Source organism: Epinephelus fuscoguttatus, linkage group LG3 (assembly GCF_011397635.1).
Source record: "Epinephelus fuscoguttatus linkage group LG3, E.fuscoguttatus.final_Chr_v1".
Lineage (NCBI taxonomy): Eukaryota > Metazoa > Chordata > Actinopteri > Perciformes > Serranidae > Epinephelus > Epinephelus fuscoguttatus.
Window position 1 is genome coordinate 26063041 of NC_064754.1, and position 22705 is coordinate 26085745.

General features: G+C 40.0%; 1 protein-coding gene across 2 annotated transcripts in view; it reads left to right on the forward strand.

Moving 5' to 3' along the window:
* Nucleotides 1–454: 454 nt before the first annotated feature.
* The window catches only part of tmem131l (transmembrane 131 like), a 41627-nt gene continuing 19376 nt past the window's right edge, over nt 455–22705 (forward strand). For both annotated transcript variants that reach the window (XM_049571085.1, XM_049571086.1), the window contains exons 1-6: nt 455–652; nt 1374–1447; nt 4876–4919; nt 15360–15431; nt 21437–21560; nt 21678–21794. In XM_049571085.1, the coding sequence (XP_049427042.1) occupies nt 529–652; nt 1374–1447; nt 4876–4919; nt 15360–15431; nt 21437–21560; nt 21678–21794 (555 nt within the window). In that variant the 5' untranslated portion in view covers nt 455–528. The remainder of the gene's footprint in view (nt 653–1373; nt 1448–4875; nt 4920–15359; nt 15432–21436; nt 21561–21677; nt 21795–22705) is intronic.

Here is a 22705-nt window from a genome sequence, read left to right on the forward strand (position 1 = left end):
ATCTGAACCTACAATTTAACTAGTAACTGATGTCAGTTGTAGTGGAGTACAAAGTACACTACATTTCCCTCTGAAATGTGGTGGAGCAGAAATATAAAACAACAGAAAATAAAAATACTTAAGTACAAGTACCCAAATTTGTACTTAAGTGCAGAACTTGAGCATGAAATGGAAATACTGAAGTAAAAGAACCTCAAATGTGTGCTTAATTGCAGCACTTGAGTGCATGTTTAGTAACTTCTCACCGCTGTGGTTCTATATTATACATATTGCATGATGGCCTTTTTTAGTCACCTTGGTCATATTTTACCTTCTGCAGCAGACACGTAAACAGGCTTGTTGCAAAGTGTCAGTGGTGTGTGCCCTCAGTGTGCAGTGTGTGTGTGTGTGTGTGTGTGCGCGCGCGCGCGTGCAGGCGAGGAGGGACAGAGGGAGGGAGCTGCTGCTGCTGCTGCTGCTGCTGCTGGCTGAGTGAAAGAAAGACCAACGCAGCGAAACACAAGGTAGGCTGCTAGCTGAGAGGGCAGCATGGCGGGGCTTCAGGACTTCCAACAAGGCAGCCACTGTCACAGGAAAACGTGGATCAATATACTACTAGGAATACTACAATTACTTTTACCCTGCGTACAGCACGGAGGGGCTCAGCTGCAAGGTTTGTGCTCACCTTCATGTTCCGCTCCGGGGGTGTAACGACCGTTAACGCGACCGTTGCGAAAAAAAAAATGTAAAAACGTTAATTTAGCTGGGCTGACTTGACAGCAACATTTATGCTAGAAAATAGCTGGCAAGCTTAATTACTCAAACAGCTTGTAAAATTAAAAATGTTGACTTCATTTTTAAGTAGCGACTTGAGCATATTTTGATTTTCACCAACATGGAAGAGCTAACGTTTATGTTTTGTCAGCCTGCTAGTTCATGCTAGCTCCCAGTTGCCTTTGCTGTTTGCCTAAACGAAATGATAACTTGTCCAGACATGGAAGTAATGTTTTACCGGGGCATTTAAATGTCACTGTTGTCCCTGTGTTGATGCTATATATCGCTGTAAGCTAACTCTACACGGCTAAACAAGCCGTGTGTACCGCAGTAGCAGCAGAGATGTTTTCCAAGTTCGTTAGCCACCGAGCTAACCTTCCTGCTAATGAAGTAGCTAGCAAACAGCCTTTGTCAGCCTGTCGAGGCGAAGTCATTTCCTCACTTGTCTGTGTGATCACAATCCGCGCTGTTTCACTTAATTCATTTATCACAACCTGTAATAATAACCGAGACGTGCAGTATGCAGTTAAATTAGCCAGTCTGTTGAAATATAATGCATTTCACCATGCTGCCCATTTTCCAACCATCACTGATAATTTTATTTTCTTGCTCCTACAAAGCTCTGAGTCAGATGTCCACCAGCGTGGTCGAGGTCTGGCAACCAGAGGATGCAGACCCATTAATCCAACTTCAGGTAATCATAGTTTCTTTCTTTGGGCGTATTTGTATAGAGGAGAAATTGAGAGTGTATATGCAAAACTCACATCACCCCCAAGAAATGCAGACAGATGCATGAGCACGTGTGTGGGTAGTGCATCCCCATTGTGTTTGACTCCACTTTGCGGCTGGTTGACTTGTGCATATTTGTGTGAGGAGATATCAGTGACCACACACGATTATGTGGTTATACTATTGTGTGAATTTTGTAGTCATCGAGCTGGTATCCACAGTAATACTGTGGAGTAAAACCAGAGCGGGAGGCCACCTGCCATGTGGCTCCTCCTTATTTTCTTTTGTACATAGTGTCCATTGTGGAGTTCAGTCTGTAGTACACACTGAGAGCATGGTAGCAATGAGACAGTCTGCACACTACTTTGCAGCTCTTTCCTGCACAGTAAATTAAGATTATTTCCTCATTTTGTAGTCTGCATGATATGCTTTTTATTGTGCAGAATATTTTTTAAAGATCTGAGCTGCAGTTTCCTAAACAGTCTTCAAGTAGGCGGGTGTAATGATTATGTAATCATGGAGCAATGCAAGCACAAACATCAGGAGTTCTGTGCTTACTGATAACCTGTCATGAGGTCACCAGCTGACTGTCATGTTACCTGAGGGGGGTGTGTCGTTTTTGTTGCCTTCCTGTGTAAGCAGATGTGAATGGTGTTGATAATTCAGTTGCTTTGAAAATGAGTAAAAGGCACATTATATCAAGCTCGTTCGGATCATTTTGTTTAGTCTGGTTTTCAAAGATGAATGGCAAGCTTTTGTGAAATTTAATAAATATAGAATAAAAAGCAGATATGCCTCCTACAAAATACATTTTAGATTTTGTTGCTGTGTTTTGCAAAGATTTTGAAATACTTATTTATACTCTAGACATGCTCAGACCAGAGATAACACAAGAGGAGTTGATTAAGCATTGAAAATAATTTTTAGGCTAGTTGTTTAATTTTTAAAAATAAGATGGTTTACATAAAGGGGAAAGGGGGAGCATGTCAGTGTTTGGGCATGTTTCTTTCCACTCACGTCTACCTTGCACACCAATTGGGCAGATGGCAGAATTGTTGACATTGTTAGGTGTCATGTTTAGATAGGCAGCAGTGAATGGAGTGACTGTCTCAGTTACATGGGTTCTGTGAAACAGAGCATGACATGGATGTCTTTCATCTATACTCCAGTGCTGCTGCTGGTCAACTGGTTAAGTAGCGTACTGTATGTTGCTGCAGGCACACTGGAGTGGTGATGCAGAAGGAAATGGCATCATGTGCCATGATATATATAGTAGATATTAAACCAGATATCAAATTTGGGCAGCAGAGACCATGACTGAGCAGATGTCCTGTGCATAACTAGAGCTTGTAATTGTTGTCATCTTCGTCTCATCCTGCTTACTTGAGATTTTGTAAACACTGGCTTGTGTTTTGGATCTGACCAGGGATCATGTGTTTGGGTTGGCTGCAAGTCTGAATAGATGGTCCCCAGTCCCTCAGTGACTGTTAGATTAGTTCAGGTTTTCATCTCTTTCATCTGTCTGTTTGAGTTTTGTGTTTTGTATACAGACCTTGGCCACATGTTTTTAAATCCCCACGTTCATCTTCAGATCCCTAGAATCCAATTCATTCACAAATGGTGCTGCTTTTGAATAATTATTGTGCTTTAATGGCTCACCTGTAGCAGTCACATACGTTCTGTCATTGTTCTATATCAGCTGGAAAATCTGCTGGGGGCATTGTAGGATATGATGCACAATACAACAAGGATGCATCAGTTTGAACTTTTCAAGCTCTTATGTGAGAAACTATAGATAGATAGATAGATGTGTGTTGATGTCTCTTTTAGCTCATTCAGCTAATTAAATGCCTGATAAATTATGAGAATTTGACACCATCACATTTATGGAAAAATCCCTAAATTCATTGAATCCAATATTGTCATAAACCAGTCTCTGATTTGCAGCATTCCCTGCAATGGCTTAACATAACCAGAGACATGTAAGGGATAGTTGCTACCTCCATGGAAACACTATACATTACTGGTTGACAATCTTAATCATCATGAAGACATGATGTAGCCATAAGGCCCCAGATTGTTCCTATGGAAACTGTATGTTCTGCATTTGAGGAGACCAAAGCTTATCTCTGTAGGCCATGCATGGTGCACATTACCTACTGCACTGTGTTTGTACTGCTGTGTTGTAATTTTCAGTCCCTTACTTAGTAATCCATATTCAGTAAAAAGCAAAATGTAGACCCTGTGTGGATGTTCATTGTTTATGGTTTTCAAGCAGTACTGCTGGTGTGCGGATTATGAGAAGTTATGCTGTGTTTCAAGGGACTTCCTTCGATGATTGTCAAACCGATTCTGGCAACAATCGCTTATGAAAATGCAGAGAAGATTAGACACCATCTTCACACAAAAATCAGGGTTTGATCCGAGTCATGTCTCTGTGACAATGGTCAGTCAGTTTTCAATTAACTACAAAGTGCACTGCTGGTCAAATTTCCCTTCCAGAGAAATTAACTTAATGGTTACTCAGTATATGGAGTACATTGACATCCCATTTATTCAAGTTTACATGATTTGTGATACTCGTGTGAGTGTGTGGAGGGACACTCTATCCTCTCAAGGAAACAAATTATTAGTGCTGCAAAGTAAGAGACAGAAAAATCGGGGGATGTTGATGTTTATTTTTCGTGTCAATAAATGAGATATTCTGCAACCGCATGCAGAGAACTTAAATTTGGTGATGGATGGATGGATGCACACACAGATATTTTATTAAGGGAATTCTTCTTGTTCAAGATGAAGATACTGTGACCTAAGATCAAGGAAAACCTTATTTCACCAGTTAACAATTACGACCATTTTTATGTGTCGTCACCAGATTTTCAGAGATGCTATATTCATTCAGTAATCCTGTATGCACAGTGTGAAAACATGTAGCGGAAGATAAACTGGATGTTTTATTCTAAGAACTACAGTAAACTCTGCCAACAGAAATTGGTGCCTGCTGTCTAACCCTCCGAGTCAGTGTGGAAAAGATGTAATGCCAGTTTTTAGTTTCCCAAGGCGATTCCAGTTTTCTGCTTGGATTTTCCTAGTTTATTTACAGTTAAGTAATATTTTATGCAAAACAAAACCTTTGACATTTCGAGAAATAAAATGCAGATGCACAGTGAATCATATCAGAGCAGTTGGTGGTGTATCGACGTGCACCAGACCTCTTGTTTATGAAAATCATCATGGTAGCCAGAAGGCAGTTTGGCATACCAGTGGACTTACATCCCACAGAGCCTCCTGATGTGGTTCTTTCTAGGCCACAGTGTGAATGTAGAAATAAATGGGTTGCAGTTTGCTTTTTTGACCGTATTGACTAATGTGTATTTTTTATTTCCTTTTCAGGTGGAGAAGGAACGAAGAAAAGATGGTCTTCCACTTGAAGACAGGTACGCTTTTTTTTAGCTTGTCTTTTGTGGGAACAGCATCAAAACGGAAACTCTTCTGTGGGTTTTTTCACACATTTGTAATGCATTACACATTCATGACAATCAGCAACCCTAGACAAAAAGTTGTAAAAGAAATTTAAACCATCTGTCTTAGCTTGTTGAAGCATTGGTCAGAGAAAGTCGCACATACATTCAGCAGTTTCAAAAGAATATTTACAGCTGTATGAAGTTAATGAAAGGTTTCCACCTGTTCTTGAGAGGCACTTGGAAATATGTAGAGATGTTCTGTCAAGCCACGTAATGACCAAGAAACTCCAAACCAGAATACAGATTGCATCATACTGATGTGTTTTCTCGTGTATAGTATAGACTAGAATTATACTGTAATATGCAGAAGGAAACCAGGCTGTGGCGTGGGTTGGTTTGTGCACAGCCCAATGGAAAAACAAGTCTGCCTCTGCATCACCAGAGAATGGTTGTGAGCTGTAGTCCAGACAAGAAGTTTTCATCTAATGTGAGTTCATTCAGCAGACCAAAAATGATAGTGAAGCTCTGTTGAATGGTTTATGTGATGTGAAGGATTAAACTGTAGCTGTGGGGGGACATGTTTTCGTACTCAATAAGACAAATGACGAGGAGCGCTTTCAGTTTAACAGGAGCGAAGGTTTCTAAAAAGGCTTTTAAAAGTCTTTCCCTGTATGCAGGCTATGTTGTTTATGTTGGTGAGTGAAGGGGTGTGTGACGGAGAGAGTTTTGGGGGCGTGTGTTAGAGAGGCACAGAACCAAATTCCTGACTAATTTTAGAACTCCTTGAAAGAAAAAGGAGGGTAGGTCTGTCTATCCCAGCTGTTTCTGGTCCTGCAGAAATTGTTAGGAAAATAGACGTTGGCAGCAAAGTATCAACGATTCATGCTGTTATTTATTGATAGCTTGCTCAGAAACAGAACAACCTTTAGGCTTTTTTATTCCTTCTTATTGATGTTAAATAGATAGTATTGGGTCCCATACATATATTCTAGCATTTGTGCTTGCCTCTGCTCTGTTTATCTTTCTAGAGAAGCAATGGCAGTATTGTAAAGTCCCCAGCCTGTCCTATAACTTACCAGGCTACACGTTTCCCACAATTCCTTTTGGTATAGAAGTTTCTACCTTAACAAATAATATGCATTTCTCGTTTTTATTGCCCTGCATGATTTAATAGTACCTTACTACTGCATATTTGCAATGTCATGATATTACATAACCCAAAAATGATGGGATCACACAGTTGTGGCAATAGTGTGAAATTAGTTTGTTGTCCAAATTGAGTGCTAATGCAGCCAACTGTATGTGTGAGCTTCCCCAAACATTAAATATTAATGGACTAAAAAGTGCCATAACATCTTAAAGGCACTATGTGGTATTGTGATGCTTACATTTTCTGTGGTAGAATTATGATAAATTTTACATTTAACAGTCAACTTGATAGTCGTGAGGAGTACTACTCACCCTGTGAAAACATTGAGTCTAAATAAAATAACCCAGATTACATAGTTATGATGTCATCAGGTTTATCTGAATCTTGGCTTGGAGACTGCAGATCTGTAACAGAAAACCTGCATTACAAACTTGGGGTGTTGAGTATAAAAGATGTGGTCATTTGCATTATGGGAAATCCTAGCTTTCTTAAGTGCAGCACTTAATTGCTGGAGTACTCCTTTTAAAGTGACAGGTTTCAGTCTTGATATAAAGTTCATCTGGTTTACATGCAGCTAACTATTGCTTAACAGTGTGAGAATATGGCTATTTTTATGCTCAGGGAGGTGAGAAGCAAAGGAGGCTTCGTAGTGCTGGTTGACCTAGAGACCTCCAGGCTGTGGGCTGTGAGGCCTCTCGTGCCAGGGTTATCAGGCACTTGGCAGGCCTGCCGTCACTCTCGCCCAGCTTAAAGAGCAAAGCAGATCCAGCAGTTAATGATATCTGCTGGAATCCATTCTTGTGAAAATGACTTTGCTCTTTGCCTTGTCTTTTAAGCTCTTTACTTGAATCTCCACCACAATCATTTCTTATATTACAGTTGCTCCTTTATTCTGTTGAGTTTTACAAGTTTTATCTTATCGATACTGACCTCCTCTTTACATTACTATAGTGCTAATATTGTGGCACACGTGTTTTTAGTTTCACTGTTGCTCCCATTGTTTCCTCGCCTACTGAAAACACTTGTGAACATCAGTTGACCTAAACTCTCCACTGGCCCTAACCTCTCCCCTGGAGCACGGCTGAGGTCACTGCTAACATTGACTTTATTTGAGTTAGATCCAGGGGATCAAATAGCGCCAAACATAACTTGTTATTTTTGTACTGTGGCTGTGGACAGAACCCTTGGACTACAGCTCAGTGGCATGCTTGTTGAGAGGCTGAGTTTTTCTGTAAGGCCAGCTGTTGCTGAATTCAGAGAAAAGTGAGTTAATACATATGACAAGGTGTATGCCCTCCTTCACCTTTTCAGAGAAGCTCACAGGAACATGACACTGCTTGAGAACCTGACAACCTGACACTGCACACCATTAAAGAGAGCACAGCATGTTTTCCACTTTTTAACATTGAATCTGGCTTTTGGATAGTAAAACTAAGCAGCTTTATGACTGCATTCATCAGAGTATGTACATTTTACACTGTCTGTTATTTCAGTAATCTGCTTTTCATCAGATAAATGGCTATAACTGCTGACTTCAGATTTCATAGATAATGCCAGATCTATATCAACTGTCTGCTTTCACCCAAGATTCCTCTGCAGAGGCAGATGACCTCATTTCTACATATTTGACCCCTCATATGCTCACCCACACACACACAGCTTTTCCGCTCTGACTGCTTGACAAGTTATGAATTAACAAACAATTAGACCTGCAGAGAGCTCGAGAGAGAGAAGCACTTCTTATGCCATAGAGCATAGAGTGTCCCTCTTATCTAGTCAAACCCCACTGCCAACTTATTAGTTCTTTTGTGTTGTAGAATTGCATTTCTCATCATGGGCTGAATCTACAGCAGGAAGAAAGAGAGTGAAATATTGTAATTTTGCAGGTGATAAATCATGAGTCAGTTTTACAGTTTAGGGGAATGAGTGGCTACAGCTTGTTGAAAGAGTAGGTGTTTGCCTGAAAAGTGAAAGGCAAGGACTTATTGTTGGTGACAATAGGTTGTAATATCTGTCAACAAGTAATGACAGCCCTTGAAAAGTAGTGCGGTTTTAAGTAAATAGAAGAGTTCCTAAATAAAGAAGGCTAATCTCTGAGGCTCCGACGGCAAACGAACACTGACAGCAAACAAGTGCTGAATGCTCACCTGCTACTGTGCTGAGGGCTCACTGGTTGGTAGGCCGCAGTGGAACATCTTATCAACATCATAACATAGAAGGACAATGAAGCAGTGATTTTGTTGTTTTTCATTCAGTTATGTCATAAAAAATGGATGTGCATTCCTCTCAAACCGTGGAGCACCACTGCAACTTGTAGATATTATAAATACATGGACTGGAGAGCTGTTAAAAAAAAAATTATAACATTTAATGGTACCGCAGTTATGGTTTAGCTTAATGAGATTAACAATAGCGTGAGCAGAGGAAGTGTGTGTCTTTGTACCTGGAGGGCTCCAGCCTGTGACTATTGAGTCACATTTTGCGACCACGGAGCACCAGTGTGGCTTGCAAATACTATTAATATGTGAGTTGGAGAGCTGTTAGTGTGTTTCCAGCTCACAGTGAAGAAATCCTCAGGTTTAAAGGTGCTGCAGCAACAATTTAACTTTGTGCTAATTGTCAACACCAACTGTTGATTGGGATCTTCAGGTTCACAGCAAAACATCAACCCTTCCATCCAGTTACAACCTGGGTGCTTCAAAATGTGAGCACCAGTGGTTTTACGCCGGATTTCCACTGGATGCGTGTCCGCTGCAGAACGGCAGCGCTGGTTATCCGCTGCGTGCTCTGCCGTCCGCCAATACCCACCGGCTGCGTTTGCTGTGCAGAGTGGTGCAGCTCCGCCGGAAGACATCTCGGTGCACTGCCATGATTAATATCTCCTCATCCATGGTGTCAATGGGGTGAAATGACGTCTGAAAACCTCTGACCTGTTGACTTCAGGCCTGCCTCTGTCCATTATATCGTTTTCAAGGTGTAGTGCAGGGAAATATGATCCGCCGTGAACACTGTGTATTTTGTTTTGAAAATTAACCGGATGTTTTATTTTGTTTCTGTGCAAGACTCCCTGCCCTGCACGATCTGCTCTGTGCTGAATTGCCGCGTTGTGCTCCGGCGTCCGGCAAAAATAGAAGTCCTGCGTATCTGTTGCGGAGGGCTCCGGAGTGCCGGAGCTGAGACAGAGCCGGAACGTAGCACAGCCGCAGCCAGTGGAAACACACACATTGACTAGAATTGAATCCTATCGGTGGAGCGGAGACGCAACCAACACGCATCTGGTGGAAATTGGCCTTTACTTGGACCTATTCAACTTCATTATAACAGTACTTTATTTAACTTAATTATAACAATATTTTAGTTAACTTTATTATAACAGTAATTTATTGTAATTGTAGTTCATCTAATAATTTTGTATTTTAGTAGTCTACTGTACTTTGGAGATTTCAAAATGTCGCAATATAGATGCAATAGGGTTGCATCTTTTTACGCCTTTTCTGTGTCCATTATTCTACCAAGTTACATCCCAGTTTTTCTTTACCCATTTGATTACTTGTAGACATTTATCATGATGACCACAGTATCTTCAAATGAAAACAGCTAAGTCTTTGAGGTAGTTGATGTCTTTGTGTGTTGTAAGCTCTTATTACCCATTGTGGATAATTATTCCAATTTAGTTTGGCCTCAAGTAAATTGTTGTTTTATATGGTGACTGAGCAGATCCTCTATTTTTTTGTTCTCTGTCTTGAGGCAAAAAATCAGCACCTGATTGGCCAGAGCGGAAGGAAGATAAAGTGTTGCTTGGGGTTTTTTAGTCTTTGTCAGTAGTCTTTTCATTTCTGTCGTCTCAGCATTGACCCCTTTTCTTTTCTGCTTCCCTGTCAATTGACTACATAGGCTGTGTAGCTGCTGCTCAGGAAGTGATCCAGCTCAGTAGAGCTTCAGTAGGTGGCAAGATAGCTATGTAAAATACAACTAGCAGACTGTTGCCATTTTTAGCTTTCCTCTGCAGAAATCCGTCTTCTCTAAAATCTACATCACTGCTAGTTCCCTCAGTGGTAGTTTACATGTTACAGAATTAATTGTGCATGATGCTTAATCCGACAGCACAGTATGTCAGGTTTGTAATTTAGTCTCCCGGCAGTAGATTGGAAACACTGTCCTGTTAAACACTATAACCACATTAACCTGAACAGAACATATATGTCTGTACAGTACTGTAAGACCTTCCTGTAAACCTTCCTCTAATGACTGAACTGACATCAGTCTGATGTCCTTTTAAAAAACTTCATAGCACTGGAAAATGTGGCCTGGGCTGGCCTCAGTATTTCTATCAACTCAAATCAAGTTGTAGTCTATAATGGAATTTATAAAAACAGGTTTTTATATGTAGGTATGTTTATTTTAGGAAAAAGGATGGCGAGCCATTTAAAATATTGTAAATGAGATTGGCAAATTAGATTGCTACCTTAACAGGAAACTACCCACTCAGCGCATGTTTTCCTTACATTTGCATTGATTATATAACCTTGTGTACTGTGCTCTTCCCTGCCGTGTGTACATGTTAATCATCAGAGGTCTGTACGGCACTGCCTGTTTTTCTCGTAATATATGTAAGGCTGCTTATGTAAAATACTGGGAGTGTTTTAGACGTGAAGCGAGTTTGTTTTGACATTTTCCCCGAGAGTATCTCAGCAGAGGCAGACGATCATGAATGATGATTTTTGGTGGAAGACATGCCTCCAGTCTTTGTGTCTTTTCTAGAATGTGTTAAAACAGCTTGTCAGATTCCTAGAGTGTATATATGATGTGATGCACAAGAGATGAGCAAGAGTAACATTATTTTTAAAGTTGTTTGCCAGTTTCACTAATTGTTATGTTTACAGTCTACTCTTTCTATTGACATGTGAGCCATCATTTACCTTTTAATGATCGTTTGATTTTATTGTTGTGAGGCACTTTGTAAAGTCAGTTTCAACATGAGTACGGTGAATGAATCATTGATCATCCCTCTAAGTTTAATTATAGCCTATTAATGATCAAAATATTACCACGATGACGCTGCACATATCCACAGCTGTGCATAATTACAGCTGCTGACGCTGCTACCTCAGTGATGTGACACAGTCTGTGAAATTGCACTCGTTCTTTGTCGTATTTCTCAATGTCAGGTCAAATGAGTGGCAGAGTGAGCACAACTATCGTGTGTAAATGGCTGTTCGAGGGCATTTCTACTTCCATTTATGGTGAACTGTGGAAGTAGAAATGAGGCTTGTGCACATGTGCAGGGGTTGGACAATGATTAAGATTTATAAAACGGAATCAGGCGTATGACAAAAAGAATGAGTACGCACATTCTGTCTTTGTTTGTACAGAGTTTAAGTCATGAATCCACACAGAGTTTCAAGCACCTGGCCCCTGTTTTTGCTTGGTCCAATAACAGATTCACCTGTTTCATCTTTTAAGGTCTTGCAAATCCCACAGCTGCTTCCTTTAAAAAATTGGAGATGCTTTATGAGACATGTCCTAGCAGCAGGAGAATGTGTCAGCAGTTGGAGGAACTGTAAAAGGCTTCATAAGAGCAATCAAATTTAGTTTTTATGAGACAAATGCTCAGCTGATTTTAATGACAAACAGACAATTAACAAAACAGAAACTGAAGTCAGATATGCCAGGGCAGGATAACATCAGGGAAGAACGCAGGCCCAATCAAGGTAGTAGCTGTGAAAAGTAGTTGTGTTGTGTAAAAAAGTGAATTGCCTCAGGGCCAGCTTTGCATTTCTTACAAAATTCTTTATTACTCACGTTCAAATGTGTTGAAATCAGGAAAGCTTGCAAGACTGAGCCTGCACATTGTGCATTGTCTGTTGCCAAATGCAGAACAGACACTTTCTATTATATTTTAATGTTTTAGACACATTGTTTTCAGAGTCCATTTAGAGAAATATTTTGCACTATTAGTATAATTGGTTTGGAGTTTATGTGTTATGAAAGTTGATTAGGAAATTATATTTAGAAGCATTAGATGATTCGGTTATGTCATCCAGCCCTAGAAATTAATGTGGACAGGATTCTTAATCACTTGAAAGTCTGGTGATAGTGTGTAAAGAGTTGACCCCCAACTTGCATCAAAACAGTCTTGCATATTGTTTTCCAAAACTAGGCCTCAAGCATCACACCAGTTGAGTCTTGTTGTGCGTTTATGCGGGTGATCATGCTTTTTGACATGCTGTTTGGTGCTCTACATTAGAGCTGAAAAAATTAGTTGAAAGACCTTTGTCACTGCAGGTATTTTGACTTGTCAGAGAAGGAGGAGGAGGAGAAGCACAGGTGCATTTGATAACAAAAAATGATGGCTGCATTCTACGTAGGGGGCGTCCTGGTATGGAGCATGCTGGCCCACTGGAATACGTCACTGGGACACTTAATGGAACTGAGCCCAGTTTCACCTGTGCTTTCCTTTCTGGCATCTCAAAATGTCTGCTGTTGAAAAAGGTCATTTGGTCCATTGAGACAAAATTATTCAGCATAGTGATGGGATTTCTCATTCACTTGTGAGAGCCGGTTCTTTGGCTCTCGTTCACTTTGAAGAGCCGGTTCAAAGATGCCGTTCATTCGTTCTTTGTTGTTTTTTTGTTTTGTTTTGTTTTTTTTGCTGTTTGTGTGTGGGGGGGTGATAGTGGGTTCATCGACGAATTGCATTGCTGATTATATCGCATCATGTGATCTGGATATGGTAACGTGGACCCAGAATAGACTCTGCAGATATAAAGTTTGGTAAACAACAAGCCTGTCAATACAAGCAAGCGCTAGCGGAAAGTGGGTTAGCATCCTAGTGATGTGACGTTCACGAACGAGCCGAGTCTTTGAACCGGCTCTTTGAAGTGAACGAGTGAGCGGCTGCACTGTCTTTCTCCCTCACAAACTAGTCTCTCTCAACTTGTTCTGGATCAAATAATATGAAATTAATGGATACAGAGTAAATTAAAGCAAAAAACAAAGAAATTAGGAACTGGCTCGTTCACTCTAAAGAGCCAGTTCACTCATTCACTTCAAAGAGCCGGTTCAAAGACTTGGCTCATTCGCGAACGTCACATCACTATTCAGCAACTATTCTGATCATTGTTTTAGTCACTCCAATCAGAAATGTCACACAGTCTCTAAATTTAAGCTTTGAAAATGTGAGTCATTTCTGATTTTCTTTGTGGTATGTTATGAACTTAATATCTTTGAGTTTTGACCTAATGTTTGATTGATGCTACTGTAGTTTGATTTGTCAAATAGCGAGTCTTTTTCCGGATTATTGTAGTTTACACAGTGCACAAGGAGTAATTTAAAGAGAGGGACTCTTCAAGTGAGAAATAGAGTTAAATAACACACAAGAGTCATGAATTCAGTAAGAACAGAGCCACAGAAACATACAGAAAAATCACCTCCTTAAAGATGGCTACATGAACACTCCTTCCCCTTGCTTGCTTCTGTTGGTCAACAGCTGTGTGAGTCTTCTGTCAACTAGGTCCAGTGTTGCTTTCACTCAAGCACACACACACACACACACACACACACACACACACACACACACACACACACACACACACACACATGCACAAGCTCAATTCAGCTGCTACTTGAAGGCACCCATTCCAGAGCTCATTAGCACAGGATGTGACACACACAGTCACCAATAAAAACAGAGTGGAGCTCCAAAAGTAGCTGCTGGAGAAAGACTGGAGAAGAGGGTTTCCTGTTTTAACCCCGACTTGTGGTTGGCTGCTCATATTTAGTGTTGCTTACATGTTGTGCAAAGCAACATAGATTGTATATGCACCTGCTATGTTGGTCTTCTGTGGAACGTCTTTATATGACATGGATATCAGGCCTTTGTGGGTTAAGTACATTCAACTCATAACTGATTAAAAATAACCCCATTCTCAAGATACATGGCTTCCTATAGACTGTTCACAGTGCTGTATAGTGCACGGTGCCTGAAATGAGATAAATCATTGTACTTGGGAGCATAATTTTATCCTTTCTTTACCACATATTTTTTTATGTTTCGTGGTTTTTTTTGTTTGTTTGTTTGGTTTTTTTTTTGGCATATTGGCCTGTTGGTGGCTCATGGCTGTCTGCCATTTGAATGATGCTGTATGTGTTAATAAGTATACACATTTTTTGTTCACATCAACAACCAGTGAATACATGGGGAAATAGATCTTTTACTTTTTTTAAGGCAGTTGGAGAAAATAAATGACAATCAGGTAGGACCATTATTAAGTCTAGAGAGAGCTAAAGGTGTAGCTTAGTTTAATGGTAACTGTATTATTTGGTGGCAACACGGTGGAGCAGCGGTGTCTGGTTTCAAACCCAGGATGGGTACGTTCATACCCCAGGGTTGGGGAATCCCTCCATACAGAGTTTGCGTGTTCTCCCTGTGTCAGCGTGGGGTTTCTCCACTCCAGGTACTCCAGCTTCCTCCCACAGTCCAAAGACATACAGGTTAATTGGTGACTCTAAATCGCTCATAAGTATGAGTGCAATTGTTCATGGTTGTCTGTCTCTATGTGTCAACCCTGAGATAGTGTGGCATCCTGTCCAGGGTGTACCCCGCCTCTCGCCCAGTGCCAGTTGGGATAGGCTCCAGCCTTAAGCAGTTATGGAAAATGAATGAATGTATTATTTGGTAATAAGGATTTTTTTTTTTTTAATGTGTGCCCAGCTTTAGCAAATTCAAGAAGATACAGACGATTGATTTAGCTGTTAAAAGTATGGCATGATTGTTCAGGAAATGTGCAACTTAAAAAAAAATAACCATCAATACATGGAGTTTTGTTCAATATAAGTCAATGTGTCAAATAACACAATAACACCATGTGTTTTCTAGTTGCAACCTTCAGTGTGGTGTGTATTTATGACATTTATTAAAAGACCTCATTTAAATTATGTTCTGTGACCTGTAGTACTTGCCTCCCCTCTTTTTTAGGATAGTTATCTAATTTCTGTGTTGGCATAATCATGGTCTCGTATGCAGTGGAGTTAGTGATTTGTGAAGTGGCTTGAGACATTAATAGTTCTGACTGTTAATTCTTCTCTGTGAACTGTCACATGCTCTGTGGGAAAGGGGACACAGTGTTCTTATTTTAATGTGTCGGTAAAATATACAAAGAGATGTTTTTCTTCTCATTTTTCAAAGTTCTTAGTGAAACTGATGAGATTACAGTACTTTCCGTTGGCCTTATTTTTTCTTGCTCCTTTCTTCTCTCCACTAGTTCCTCTCTATATACGCGGGAGACTGGGAGGCCCTTGCATTTTCAGCCCCCAGCGTTGGAGTTTGGGACGCAGTAAGTACTGTTCTCACTTCCTAGTTTTATTATGACGTTCCTAACAAGCATAGATGATATTCATTTAGTTACGAAAATAATGAAACCCCTTACTACACGCCCAGTAACAAAATGTACCTTATTTCAAAATCACTCAGTCTTCGGTAAGGTGGAAAACTCCACTAAGTTAAGTTAAAATAAGTTGGTGGCGTCATAGCAAGTGATCTGTCACTGTGATGAATGCCACAGAAAGGGAATATTTCATAAAGCAAGGGGCCCTTCAGCCTTAAAGACCAGACAGGATGTCCAAGTATGGCAGTAAGCTCTCTTTCCCAGCATCCAGACACATACTGGTGAGGGTTGACCCCAGTCAAAAGGGTTAAGAACTTCACTGTTTGCCTCCATACTCCCAAAACAGAAAGAATATCAGACGTAATGCTGTGGTTGAACAGCAGTCCCCATTACTCTTGTTAAAAGCAAACAGTCACAAGCAGCTTCTATTTTGTAATATTTTGCATCATAGACATGGAATGTAGAAAGACGGCAAATGACCAAAAATCCTGACTGTACTGGATAAATATCTGACTGAAATATTGCTGCAGGAAATGCGCAGTTGAGATCAAAACAGTCATATCAGATCAAAGTCCCACACGAGTTTGTGTGTTTTTTATGTGGGAACAGTCGTAATTATACTGTTAATTATTGAGTGAGTAGTAAATGATCCTCAAGATGTGACTGAAGAACATGTGTTGGAACTATTGGGAAGCTCGGATAGAGAAAATAAATAGGAAATAAATTGTGAAAATGATACAGCTAATGTAACAAAACCTGACAAAATAAAACTATGAAAGGTAAAGTTATATTGACGACATGAACTGCAAATGACCAGACACACTACTTTATCTGTGTTACAGTTTGAGCATGCTTGGGTGTCTGGCTTGCTGGTGATTAATGATTATTTTACAGACAATATCTGCAGCAGACTGCGTTATGCTGTGGTTAGGAACAGATCCCATGTTCAAAAATACGTTTGTGCTTATTCGGCAGAAACTCACAATGCAGTGTGAGAGTTAATCCAAAACACTGCACATTAAGACCACGGTGATAGCTGGAAAGAAAAAGTAGAAAAGATTTGAATACTCCATTAAAGTGTGGTTGTGCACGTTTCAGTTGCCAAAATGAAAGTAAACTCTCACTGACAAACAGGAAGTGAAAGATGCATCAGTTGAGGCTTTACAGCTCATCTCAAATCAAAATGTCACTACTGTGGTAATGGCGTGTTTTACTAGTAGTATTTATAGAGTGATGTTATTTTAAGTTATTTTTTTATCAGTGTTTTAGTCACCTGCTGAAATCTCAACAGCTGACTCAAAGCTGAAAATTGCAATTCTGTCTTTATAGTGATTTTTTTGACCAGAGATACAAACATTTTAAGATGTTCTGTAACTTCATGTCACATTATGACACTCTATAGTGCTCATGTTGAGGATAATTACATGTAGATCTTTAAATGGAACTGACCTAAAGTTTAACTGTGTGTATAAAATGAAACGAAGTAAAAATGCTACCTTTGTATTGCTGCGCTTCCTCTGCAGAGAGAAGCACGCATGTACACACAGACGTCCATTGACCCCACGCTAATTACGTCAGGAGTTTCTCCTCAACCAAATTCCATGTGCTGTTTGGTGCTTGTTTAAGCACGACACACTGACTGTTGACCCAGTCTTGTACATGCATAGCTTCTCTGCATCACCTGAATGGAAAAGAGAAGACTATTTAATATCTACAAAGATTTAGGTTCAGAATTGTCCAGGGATAGCTTAGCGTCTTGGTATATTTGCTGAAGTAGACACATCTGTCAAATACCAGAGGACGTAAGTAAAGCAAACCCACAGCAAGATAAAATTTGTCCTTGACTATATTTTTGAAAGTTTTCAGGTCAGATCTAACTGTATGTCGACTAAATATTTGCCTTCACAGCAGTGTAAACATTGCAAATGTTACAAAACGAGTACATACTCAAGTTCTTGGTTAACTTTTAGTTGCCAGATAAGTTGTAAAGGGGCAGAATGGAATAACCAGTTTTTCTAATAGTACTTTCAGTAGTTTGATGCATTTTCAAAATAGTCCCAGCTGCTGTGCTGCCATTTTTGTTGTGACAGCAGTGTCCCTGAAACATTTATAGCCAAAAGTTTGACAGTTCTCAGCATGTGTAGTTTGCAAGTATTTCAAAATATAGTATTTGCTACTTGAGGAAAAAACAAATATCCTCTTAAAAGTCCCAGTTTCCTCTAAAATGTTTTGTAGATTATGTAGTTTAGTATGCATGTCAAGTGCAGCAGTCCAACCACTGACAAAGGATTAACTTTTCTGTGTTCTCGATGACCCACAAAACATCAGGTTAATTTATTTTACTTTTATTCAGTTGCCATAATTTGTTTGCTGGCAATAGATGACAGCATGAAAACGTTAAATAATTTTAACCTTCATATACAAAAAATATTTTGAGCCCATTCCTCTTTGAAAGGTTATTTATTGAGTGTGAACACAAGCACACCCTTTGAAAATTTAACAGTTTCATTCATTGCCCAAAAAACAACAAACTGTGGCATCAAAACACAGTATAAATATGAACCAGCACCTCTCTGGCACAGACTTAACTAACAGTGAACAGTAAAAACTTCAAAGTGGCAGTATTAGATTGCAATTTTTGGTTATTGTAATTGTTACTACCCTCTGTATATCCAAAGAAATAAAACTTTAATAACATTAAAGCCATGCATACACTTTGCAGTATGCAAGATCATCTCTAAGACCCAATCACTGTAATGTAGCCCACATGAAAGTACCTTTCATCCCACCTCACTCAACCATACATGGTTAATGAAAGATATTGGTACTCATTTAAATTGCCTTGTAATGTTCCCTCTGCAGCAGTTAGAACATACGATTATAAAGAGAGATTTGCATTTTAATTAAATTGGACATGTGATTAAATTATGAATTTAATTAACTTTAAGAGCTTGTGGAAAAGGGTGTGGTGAGAGGTATTGATTGGTCGCCTCACTCTGGGTGTCACCAAACAAAAAAATGTTAAGCAGTGACATGTCACTTTAAAAGAATATAAAGCAGAAGTTGCCAAACTTAGAGCGCTAATCCTCGTGCTGATGTAACCCAAAGCCATTTCACAGCCTTCCTTATGTGCTTATTTGTATATGTGGTTTTACTTATTACACTGGGGCCTTTTATCAGATTAAAAATGAGGATAATATGTTTGTTTCCCATCTGTTAGCCAAGAGGCAAAGGGCTGATTCTCCTCTCATGGCCTTTGAACGTTGACAGAATGCAAAATACTAGTTATTGAGTGACTCCCTCGATGATTTATTGCACTGATAGAATTACTGGGCTAATGTCGAATTTGTAAATATTGACACAGTGTGGATTAAAGTTTAATCTAATGCTTGTTTGAATACAAACAAAAATGTGTGAGTTTGTTTCCGGGTTTTGATGTTAAATGTGACTTAAAGTACTGAGCTGTTTGTTCACATGAATTGCTGTGTTACACTGGGCTCAGTGTGTGAAGAGGAATGCAATATTCTTGTGTATTGTAACATATAACTTATGATCATGTGGAGAAACACTGGTTACACAATGTTACATGATGTCAAATGAGCAGTTTGACTCTAAATGTCCCAGTTGAAGTTGTTATTGTTCAGGGTACCCGCGGATCCTTGAAAAGTCTTAAAAAGTCTTAAATTCATGTATCTAAAAGTAAGGCCTGAAAATGTCTTAAATTCATTAAAAATGTCTTAAATTGGTCTTAAATTCATTACTCAAAGGTCTTAAAATTGTTGCGGAAGTTATTTTTAATCGGACTTTCTTTCTTTTCTTTTTTTTATTCTCATGGCACTTTTCTGTTAGTGTCCATGCGCCGTCCAATAACGGCACGCGCTGGCGGTAGCACATACACAATGAATGGGTTTGTCGGCGGAGGTCTGCGCTTTGCGCTCTGTGTGAAAAGGGCTTAACGGCGCGCGCTGGCCACCTGGCATTCAGTATGCTGCTGTAGTGGTTTGTTTTCCAGACGTGAGTATCTTTGAGCAGTGAAAGTTATTATTTATGACTTTTACTTGTCGGCAGTGATTTGTTTTCCACAGAGCTCTACGTGCGAGCATTTTACTCGCATTTGCGACTAAAAATAGTTTTGTGCCAGCAAAATAAATCATTCAGCACGCTGTGCGAGTCCAGATTTCAACCAGCAGCAGAAATGAACGGGGTGCGTGCTGTGGCCGTGCTGCCTGCTCTCTCCGGTTTTATGCCGGGCTGGGCTCCTTTCAAAGACTCCTTGCGAAGCACTCCTCCGGGTTTTTTTCGGACCTAATTATATTGCGTTTTGCACAGCAGCGACCGGATCTTTGCTCTCAAACCACAAAAAGATGTGATGGCACAACAGTCTCCTTCAGTACATTATTCTGTGTTTTCTTTTGATTTTCATATTGGCTAGTCACCCTGTTTAATTTGTCTTCTGATTAAATCGGAACCGTTGAAACAAGTTGTAGGAAGCCTCTGCAAGTAATTGGGTGCTGGCAGACACTCTGTGCTGCAATAAAATGGTTAATCAGCAGTGCCATGCACTGTAGAGCCGATGCACTGCTGGTTCTGCCAGCCTGAATAGAATATAATGTCTATAGCCTACTGTTGTGTAGGAGCCTTTATAGACTGAGCTGAGTAGTGATGCACGGGTCGACCCGTAACCCACGGGACCCGCAAATGGACCTGCGGGTCGGGCAGCAGTGATCATCTGTTAAATCGGTCTGTAAATGATATTTTGACCTTATTATTATTAGAATCTATTAATCTATAATCTATTACTGTCATGGCATCCAAACGTACTGATACATTGAGCAGGTGACAGTCCGCGGTCGTTTTCAAAACACACTTGTGTCACCAATTTACCAACAACAAAAAGACTACATTTAGCACCAAAAAATTAGTAAAAAATAAATAATAAATAAAATAAAAAAACAAATATCGAATACCAAATTTTCATAATGAATACCTACCCATAGAAACGAAAATTCGATTATCCAAATATTTGGGTACAGCCCTACCGTCGACAGAGAAATCCGACCCCAGGTCCAGTAGCCTAATTTCCTCTTTGTTGGTGTCATGACTGCCCAGTAGTACCTGGACAACTGAGCGTTCACATTTCTCTCTTTGTGGCAGGTAACGGTCCACAAACCTCACCGCACTTTAGGGACTGTTCTTATGAAGGGACTGTTCTTTACTTGTCAGGGGAGGAGGGTGGCTGGTTGATTTTTATTTTATTTATTTATTTTATTTCAGTCCCCCCATGTTAATCACTGATTGATGCTGTTTTTGAAGTATGAATAAGTCAATAAGTAATTTATTCCATTGAAATATCATTGATGTATTATAGAAAAGTTATTTATCTTTTTATAAATGACAAAAGGCACATCTGCCTCATTTTTGCTGTGGTATCGTGATACTATTCACTACCGTGATACTTTCACTGGTATCGTACCGTGGGTCCCAATTTTGGTACCGCGACAACACTAGATGTCACAACCATTCCATTTGGAGTTGCGCAGTGAAGCGGCTCTGGTGCCTCTTAAAAAAGTGTTCCCACACTTCTAATTTTACAAATTAAGCACTGGTTATAGTACAGCGGGATCCCCCAACCATCGCTTATATTTATAGTTTTTTCGGTCTCAAATTCCATTCAAGGTGGCATTAAAAAGGTCTTAAAAAGTCTTAAATTTAACTTACTGAAACCTGCAGATACCCTGTTGTTGTTGTAGTTAAATGAACATTAACCACTCTCGTCCTGATGGGTTAAATGTGGAGTGGAATGATCTTTTTTAAGCTATAGATAATTGTGTATGAGCAATTTAGTGCTGCTTAAAATTTGGTGCTTACCAGCTGCTCAGCTTGCTGCGGTGCTCTGTGGGTAAGGCTGTGTTGAGATCCCCTTATCTATGAAGCTGTTCTGTCTGTCTCTGCAGGCCGCTGGGGCTGCCAAGAGCGGAAACCATATATATACACAACCCCAGCCAGGAGGTTCCTGTGACACTGCTGTCAATGTTTACATCCAGCAGGCATTTTTACGTACCTTTCTTGCACAGAAGGGTAAGTGTGTGTGGACAACTTTTGCTGCACAATATATTCACGGTTAATATCCTCAATTGTGTGTCTTGTCCTTTGTAGAAATGTCTTGAAATAATTCATGTTTCCTCTCCATCCTAGGTGATCCCACCCAGAGGGAAGGCATCTTTTAAACTAATTTTCCTCCCGTCTGAGGAGGGCAATGTAGAAAACACATTATTTATAAACACATCGGCCCATGGGCTGCTGTCATACCAGGTCAGTTTCATTAATACACCTCCTGCTGTATAGTCTCAGGTCATGTTCTGTTGGGATAATGCTGAAATCCCACTTTGTAATGCAGTCGATCCTTCCTCTCCCTCAGCTTTTACCTCCAGGTAGTGGAGTGAAAGATGCTCACATGTTGCCACAATGTGTGTCCTTGCTATGACAGAGCTAACAAACAAACTTTAATTACATCAAACATTATTTTTCTTCAATAATTTGTGAACCAAAGCAGCACCACACCAGACTGCTACTCAGAACATAGCTGGCACCAACATGTTTGTTTTCCCTTTTCATCCTGCATGCACATACTCATAAACAAAGGAAGTCAAAAACCCAGTTTTTATTAGACTTTCTGTTTTAAAATCGCTTTTCAAAACTGCCTTAGACCTCACATTGCAAAGTAAAAAATGTGACAAGTACATCACCGTTAAAAGGAGGAGACATAATGCAGAAAAGGTGGTGGTGTTGTTTTCAGTAAAAATCAATTTATTCAGTGCTTCACTACTGCCTGGAGCTAAAACGGCATCTTGTTCTTACAGCTTTTATGATGACATATTTCACCTTAGCAGACCCATCCGTGTTCACTCAGGATAATGCAGCTTCAAACTGCTGTATCCCCTGGGCTTACCTGCTCTACAGTCCCTGAGTCTGCCTTGATATTCCACCCTAACTGGTTGTGCTACCACTTTGGGGTTTACCTGACCCCAGCTGTCTTTAATTTGGTAACTGTTTAGCGACAAGCATGTCCTTCATATTCCAAGTGACATTTGTAACATGCCTGTTGCGTGTTCCTAAGAAGCAGCTACAATGTTAAGCCGAGGTCAGAACTCAGGTGTTAGTCAACCACACTGGAACTAAAGCAAATAAGAATTACCCCTAGAGGTTTACTCCAAAATGCCTTA